Source organism: Nuphar pumila, chromosome 15 (assembly GCF_984573655.1).
Source record: "Nuphar pumila chromosome 15, dmNupPumi1.hap1.1, whole genome shotgun sequence".
Classification (NCBI taxonomy): domain Eukaryota; kingdom Viridiplantae; phylum Streptophyta; class Magnoliopsida; order Nymphaeales; family Nymphaeaceae; genus Nuphar; species Nuphar pumila.
In genome coordinates, this window is record NC_143263.1 from 20855799 (window position 1) to 20863711 (window position 7913).

The window sequence follows — 7913 nt, forward strand, 5'->3', positions numbered from 1 at the left end:
TTTAACTTTTTAATTTGATTGTTGGATAGGAAAAGGATTTCTTTTTGTAAATGATCTTGTTGAGATTCTAACTGAAGCCGGTTGAAAACTTGTTTCAAACTAATGCAGTTCTGGACTGTTGCTCTGATTGCATTTTCCAGGTTGGGACTGGTACTACTAATGCTTTGATTAATGCCAGAAAGACAATTGACAAATCTTTTGCCGGTGAAGCAGAGGATGTTCCTATCTTGTCAACTAGTGTTGCCTACGGTGTTTACATGGCAGTTTCTAGCAATCTGAGGTAATTAGATTTGATTATCAAGGAGATAATGATTTCAGTAAAAGGTGTTCTTGTGTTTTGTGATGTTTTCTCATTTGCAATTTTTCTCATTATTCCATATTTTATCCATCTAGAGTTACACTAGGTTACATGAATAATGATGCACAGCTTTGAGCTTCTTCACTGCATAAGGTTCATTTTCTTTATTTTGAATTGTTTGTTCACTTACAGTACTACCAGATGAAATCTTTAGGTTTATATCAGAATCTTTAATTTTTCAGGTGAATTGATGTTTATTTGCAATTAAGGTTGATTTCTCAAGAAATTTGTTGTACATTTAGATTATTTTCTGCAGGATGTAAACTATGTCTGAAAGACTAGTTGAACTTCCTACAGAAATTGCTCCATTGTGAAGCTTTGTATCACTAGTGAGCTGGAATCTGGAATCACATGACAACATGGTTATGCATGCTGGCTCTGATTAATACTAAGATGGACGGCCCCTTCAGTTCTCATTTGGCAGCTATCTGCTTACTCAAAGCATGATTTACAAGTTCTAGGAAACACTATAGGCAACTATTCCATGGATGTTATGTATCAGTTATCTTGTGAGATTGCAATTGCTTTTAGATGGTTATGCTTCATTGTGTCAATAGGAAAAAGTGTCAACTGTGATTTCCATTTTCCTGGTAAGACTCCTGGAAAAGATAAGCTAAGGAGGTGTAGGCTGTCTTAATCAAAAGCAAAAAATGCAAATTGTTTTTGCAGATAAGGGGATGCATTTGCTATGAGTTTGTGGTGGATTGGTTCCATACTAGGATGTTCATCAATTAGTTCTAGTGCATTCTATTATGCTTATGTATTTTTGTGTCTCTTCATTATGCAAATTTCAATATATGGTATTCCTTGTGTAATCTAAATCTATCAAACTTCTCTTGCACGTTAGCAATTCCAAAAAATGTGGGTACAGGGACACAATATATATATATATATATATATATATATATATATATTACATAAATATAAAATAAATTTCAAAAATCAAAATATATTAATCCAACAAGACAACATAAATTAATTTAACATAATTTTTCAAAAAAATGTGAAAAAATTTACTGTATCTGACGTTTCGGTTCGATACAGTGCGATATGCCACATTTAATGATTCATGGGGTATATCACATTGCTTGAACTAGTGATATTCTGATACATTATATCATATTGTGTGATATGATATTTACAACAGCAGTTAGTAATGACATATTCTTAATACACATTATGCTAACACCAACTGAAACACAGTGTCTATTGCAGGAGATTATTAGAAAGAAACTTAAAATCACACTCCCTTAAGCCAATTAATATGCTTTGCGTGTTCATAATTTGTTACATTTTGCAATATAAATAGCAGTGGTGTCAAAATAGTTGTCATTTAATCCATCTAATGCATGTGCTAAAGAAAGCCAATCCCCTAGAAAATGTCTAAACAAGTTTTTTTTTTATAGGCATGTCTAAGCAGGTATTAGGTCCTTGATTCATTACGTTTTTGCACAATCTATCCAAGGCCAAGGAGACAATAAAAAGATAGATGTGGCCCTTACAGTAATTTTTAAATGACACAAAGATGTCTATGATTTCATTTGAATTGAGTGTGGAAGACGCACATTGATCACCATATATGAGCGAGAATATGCCTCTCAAGAGAACAAGAACAGCTAATAAAATACAAGAATTTGAGAAAGAGCACACAATGTAAGATGTAAACTATGACCACTTCTCATACACTCTGATAAAGAAAAGTTCCCTAAGGAGGAAGATGAAGCAAGAAGAGCTTAGAGACTCATGGCAAAGAAGCTAATAGGCTGTATCTTCAAGCCAACATACAATAAAGAGTGGATGCCCTCAAGACACTGCTCAAGGTGAGTGGCAATTGTAAGGTAGTTCCCTAAGGAGGAAGATGAAGCAAGAAGAGCTTAGAGACTCATGGCAAAGAAGCTAATAGGCTGTATCTTCAAGCCAACATACAATAAAGAGTGGATGCCCTCAAGACACTGCTCAAGGTGAGTGGCAATTGTAAGGTAGAAAAATGCACACGACAAAAGGAAGAACAAAGAAATATAGAATCAAAGCCGGCCTCAAATCATACACTCTCCAGCACATACCATCCACCAATCCTAAAAGTATAGTAAATCTGCCTATGTTTTGTGGCTGCAGATATTTTTTGCAATTGCCCTTTTTCCTGAAACTGTCTCTTTTGTATTTATTCTGCATGTGTTTCTTTGATCAACTTGCATGTTGAACCTTTTGTGCAGTTGTTCGCCAGTTATACATGAACTGAGAAAATGTTAAATGTGCCTATTGTTTCAATGACTTAACAGAAAATGTACTTCATTATAGAAAAGAAACTCTTTTTGCGGCGAGGTTGTTTTCAGCCATAAAGCTTGATCATGTATGTTGTATAAGATCTAAAAACTATTGGTGAATAAACAACTAGCAATAGGCAAAACTGTTATTACACATTTGTAGGAGCTAAAAAACTGGGCTTTATAATTTGGAAATTTGGTGGCCTTTACCATAGCTATCAAGAAACAAAATGGATATGAGAAGCGATGCACGATGCGGAAGTGGAGAAGCGAGCGTTAAAAAGTAGTATGAAGGGGGAAGCAGAATACAGTTGTGAATTGATTATGGAAGCACATTATAAATGAAAAGAAATGTATAGGAAGCAATATGAAGCAGAGGCAGAAGCAAATAAGAAATGACATGAAAGGGAGCAGAAAGTGATGTTGAATCAACATACAAGCTTGATATAAACAAATTATTATTTTTTAATATGAAAAACATACAAAGTGAGGAGGAAGAGAGTGGGAAGTAACAAGAAACATGAGGGAAATGCTAAAAGCGGGCTTCTCATTAAGGGGAAGTGAGTTTTCCATATTTTGGAAGTGATTTTTTCAAAGCTTCCTCTCATTTTGGTGTAGCGAGGAGTTTCCCGCTTTCAAAGCATGCTTATGGGAAAGCGAGCTTCCTCATGTAGCAAAAAGCATCCAGTGACTATGGTCTTTACATTTGATATTTTTTTTTACATTGCTCATTGATCCTAATGATAGGGCATGTCGTGAATACATGAAAAGAGCTTCTGGGCAACAGATGCACTGGTGAAGAACTAAATTGTATTTGGAGACTTCGTTAAGTGATCCTGAAACAATCAAAGCATATTAAATGCTCATATGTAGGCAGTAAGATATCGAAGTGTACTTTTCTGCACCTGATTTAAAGCTTGTATGAGAGGAAGGACCAACAATATGTGATGGATCAATGGGCTGTGACATGGCAACTAAAACTGCTATCTTATGTATGACAAGATTACGGACTTGTTGAATATCATTAGAGATACATTGTTTTGAGAATGTAGCTTGACAATATCCAACAGTTTGCTGCTAATAGTTGCTTATGATTAATAAAGAAATAAGTTTCTAAGCACCAACTATTCATATTGTTGTGTTCTTGCTTTCATCAGCATTGCATTGTCCACTTATCCCATCCTTGTTATATTAAACAGGTACCAAATATTGGCTGGTGTTATCGAGCAGAGGATTTTGGAACCCTTGCTTCATGAACACAAGATCATCCTGAGTGCGTTATGCTTTGCTGTCCGAACAGGCAACACCTTCTTCGGATCATTGATGTGAGATATAGCATCATTTCTAAAAACTTTTGTCAAAAGGTTGTGTGAAACTCAGATTAAATGTGTTGTGATTTAACAGGTGGGTAGATTATGCTCGTTGGATTGGTATTCAGAAAGTTAGAGAATAGTGACATGCTCAGGTTTGAAGGCGATTCTTATATTAGATACTTTTTGCATGGGCAATGCTTAAATTCCTGGTTTGCCATGGGAAGAGTTGGATTACTGTTTTCAACCTACACAGTAGAGAAGCTAAATGGCTTAAGAATATGGTAGTGGATATTCTACTAGGTGAGAAGCTCATACCTGCTATTTCAATATTTTGTAATAACCAATCAGTTAAAAAGCTTATTGAACTATATATTTTTTCACACCTATTTATAAGCCTGAGTTTCTATTTGTTTATTGTGCAACAATTTTCCTTCAAAAATGAGTTTAATGCTCTTGATTTCAGTTTCGCACTCCCATGTTTTCATGGGACTCTCTCTCTCACACACACACAGATACACATTTACATACTCATGGGTGGGCGCACCCACACACCAAAGAGAGAGAGAGAGAGAGAGAGAGAGAGAGAGAGTCAAATCTGATTTTGCATGACCATTTTACTGAACGTTCAGGCCTGGATATGGTGACATGGTCTTGTTCCGAGAATGATATTTGGCTCTACAATGGCATCTGTTTAATGTGGGTATTTTTATAAGGCTGCCATATCCATGCTAACACGTATTTTAAGAAGGCTGACATACCCCTATTGCACGGTGCGTCACTGGTACCGATAAAGTCAATACAGTGCCGACTATGGTCGTGTAGCCTATTAAATCCCATCAGCTTGTTAAAGATAAATTAGCAACTTCTCAAATTGTTTGGAACTCTATAGTTTTTAACTTCTAAGAGGTTAATGAATGCCATATAAACTGCAGAATGCTCTTATGAAATATCATAGGGTGCGTTTGGATCACGGACAGTGCTGGACAGGACAGCGCATCCTGTTCTGTACTGTCCACAGACATTCCAGGACATGCTGTCCTTTTGCAGCCATGCACCATAAAAAAAACTTTATTTTTATTTTTATTGTATGTTCCTGTCCATCCGCCACTGATCAGTGGGAGGTGGGGCGGGGGGCATGGAACAGTGGCAGACTCTGTTTCTGTGCTCACCCTGCATTTGCGTGGGTGCACGAACAAGCGTGGGGCCCATGCTCAGTGCGTCCCGCAGATGGGGATTCAAACGTCCCCTTGCGTCCCAACTTAAAGAACATTAGGCACCATACTCGTGTAATTTTTTTATTAAGAATAATATAACATGGAGACATACAACAACAACAACAACAACTACGCCTTCATCCCAAAACAATTGGGGTCAGCGATATGAACCAAAAAGAAATTCATTTTGGGTCTTCCACATGAATCCTTTTCCTCTAATCATTTCTATCCAACGCCATGTCCTCGGTGAGGTTCAAAGCATTCATATCCTTTCCTATCATCTCCATCCAAGTCTTCCTAGGCCTACCCCGACCTCTTTTAACTAATATATTTTCCTATTTCTCCAACCTTTTAACTGGAGCATCATTAGGCCTTCGCCGAATATGTCCAAACCACCGTAAACGATTCTCTCGCATCTTATTTTCAATGGGTGCAACACCTACCTTCTTACGTATCTCTTCGTTCCGAATCTTATCTTTCATTGTATTTCCACACATCCATCTAAGCATCCGCATCTCAGCTACACTCATTTTTTGAATATGATGTCTCTTGGCAGCCCAACATTCTGTACCATATAGTAAAGCGGGTCTAATAGTCGTCCTATAAAACTTTCCCTTCAACCGCAATGGCATTCTACGATCGCACAGCACTCCAGTAGCACTTTTCCATTTCATCCACCCAACCTTTATCCTATGATTTACATCTCCATCAATTTCTCCATACTTTTGAATGATGGATCCCAAATATTTGAAATAATCATTCACCGGTATATCTTGCTCACCAAGCTTCACTACACTCCCATCACTACTTCGTTGCTTACTAAACCGACATTCCATATATTCAGTCTTACTCTTACTCAACTTAAAACCTCTAGCTTCCAATGTTTGTCTCCATAATTCTAACTTAGCATTAACCCCAGCTCTAGACTCATCAATCAAAACAATATCATCAGCAAACAACATACACCACGGTACATTTTCTTGAATTGATCTCGTAAGTTCATCCATCACTATCGCAAATAGGAAAGGGCTTAAAGCAGATCCTTGATGTAACCCAACCGTTATCGGAAAATTGGTTGTCACCCCTCCACAAGTGCGGACATTGGTTACTACTCCTTCATACATATCTTTAATTATACTAATGTACTTGAGAGAAACACCTTTCTTCATCATTGTCCACCAGAGAACGTCCCTAGGTACTCTATCGTATGCCTTCTCTAAATCAATAAAAACCATATGCAAATCTTTGTTCATCTCTCTATATCTTTCAATAAGTTGTCTAAGAAGATGTATAGCTTCCATAGTTGATCTTCCAGGCATAAAACCAAATTGATTCTCCGATATCATGACAACCTTCCTCAACCTAGACTCAATCACCCTCTCCCAAAGTTTCATAGTATGACTCATGAGTTTTATATCACGATAGTTTGTGCAATCTTGTATATCACCCTTATTCTTATATAAAGGCACCAAAGTACTCTTCCTCCACTCATTAGGCATCTTATTTGTTCGCCAAATCAAGTTAAAAAGATTTGTCAACCATTCTAAACCTTTCTCTCCCAAGCATTTCCAAGCCTCAATAGGTATACCATCTGGGCCAACTGCCCTTCTTGATTTTATTTTCTTCAAAGCCTCTGCAATTTCTTTCTTTTGAATCTTGCGCATGAAGTCACGATTTATCTCATGAAAAGGAATGGAGAAGTCTCCAAGATCTTGAGCATGACTATCATTAAATAGCTTATCAAAATAATCTTTCCATCTCTCCTTAATCTCCTCATCTTTGACTAAAACCCTTTGCGTTTCATCTTTGATACATCTAACCATACCCAAATCCTTCGATTTCCTATCTCTCATCTTTGCAAGCCTATAAATATCCTTCTCGCCTTCTTTGGTATCCAACTTGTCATAAACCTCCTTATATACCTTAGCCCTCGCGTTTCGAACAACTTTTTTAGCTTCCTTCTTTGCTATCATATACTTCTCCAAATTCTCATTATCACGACTCTTACTTAGATTTCTATAACACTCTCTTTTAACCTTAATAGCTAATTTGACATCCTCGTTCCACCATGATGTATCCTTACCTAGTGGTGCACCGCCTTTAGACTCACCCAATACCTCCTTAGCTACTTTTCTCATACCACCCGCTATCTTATTCCACATTGATTCTGAATCCTCCTCGAGACACCAATCAACTTCCTTAACTACCTGCTCTACAAACATTCCTTGTTTAGCTCCTTTCAGTGCCCACCACTTAATTCTAGGATCTATCCTATGTCTATCCCTTTTGCGGCATTGTCTAATTCTAAGATCTAAAATTAAGACTCTATGTTGTGTAGCTACACTTTCTCCTGGTGTAACCTTACAATCGATGCAACAACCCCTATCTCTCTTTCTAAGTAGGAAAAAATCTATTTGACTCGTATTAACCCCACTTTTAAATGTTACTAGGTGAGACTCCATCTTCCTAAACCAAGTGTTTGCTAAGATCATATCATAGGACAAACAAAAATCTAAAATCCTTTCTCCACTTTCATTTCTTTCTCCTATACCATAGCCTCCATGGATATTCTCAAATCCATCCCTACTAATGCCTACATGTCCATTAAGGTCACCGCCGATGAAAAGCTTTTCTCCATAAGATGTCTCTTGTACTACTCCATCTAAATCTTCCCAAAATTGATGCTTAATGGAATCATCTAAACCTACTTGAGGTGCATAAACACTAATAATATTAATAATATCCGTACCTAATACTAATTTAA

The 7913-nt window shown here is 37.0% G+C and overlaps 1 protein-coding gene across 1 annotated transcript in view; it reads left to right on the forward strand.

Annotated features, from left to right (window-relative positions):
* LOC149814752 (protein RETICULATA-RELATED 4, chloroplastic-like) overlaps positions 1 to 4402 on the forward strand; it is a 32109-nt gene extending 27707 nt beyond the window's left edge. Inside the window, exons 6-8 of the mRNA XM_089989992.1 lie at positions 141 to 280; positions 3822 to 3947; positions 4027 to 4402. Of these exons, the coding sequence (XP_089846118.1) occupies positions 141 to 280; positions 3822 to 3947; positions 4027 to 4075 (315 nt within the window). The 3' untranslated portion in view covers positions 4076 to 4402. The remainder of the gene's footprint in view (positions 1 to 140; positions 281 to 3821; positions 3948 to 4026) is intronic.
* Positions 4403 to 7913: the final 3511 nt, after the last annotated feature.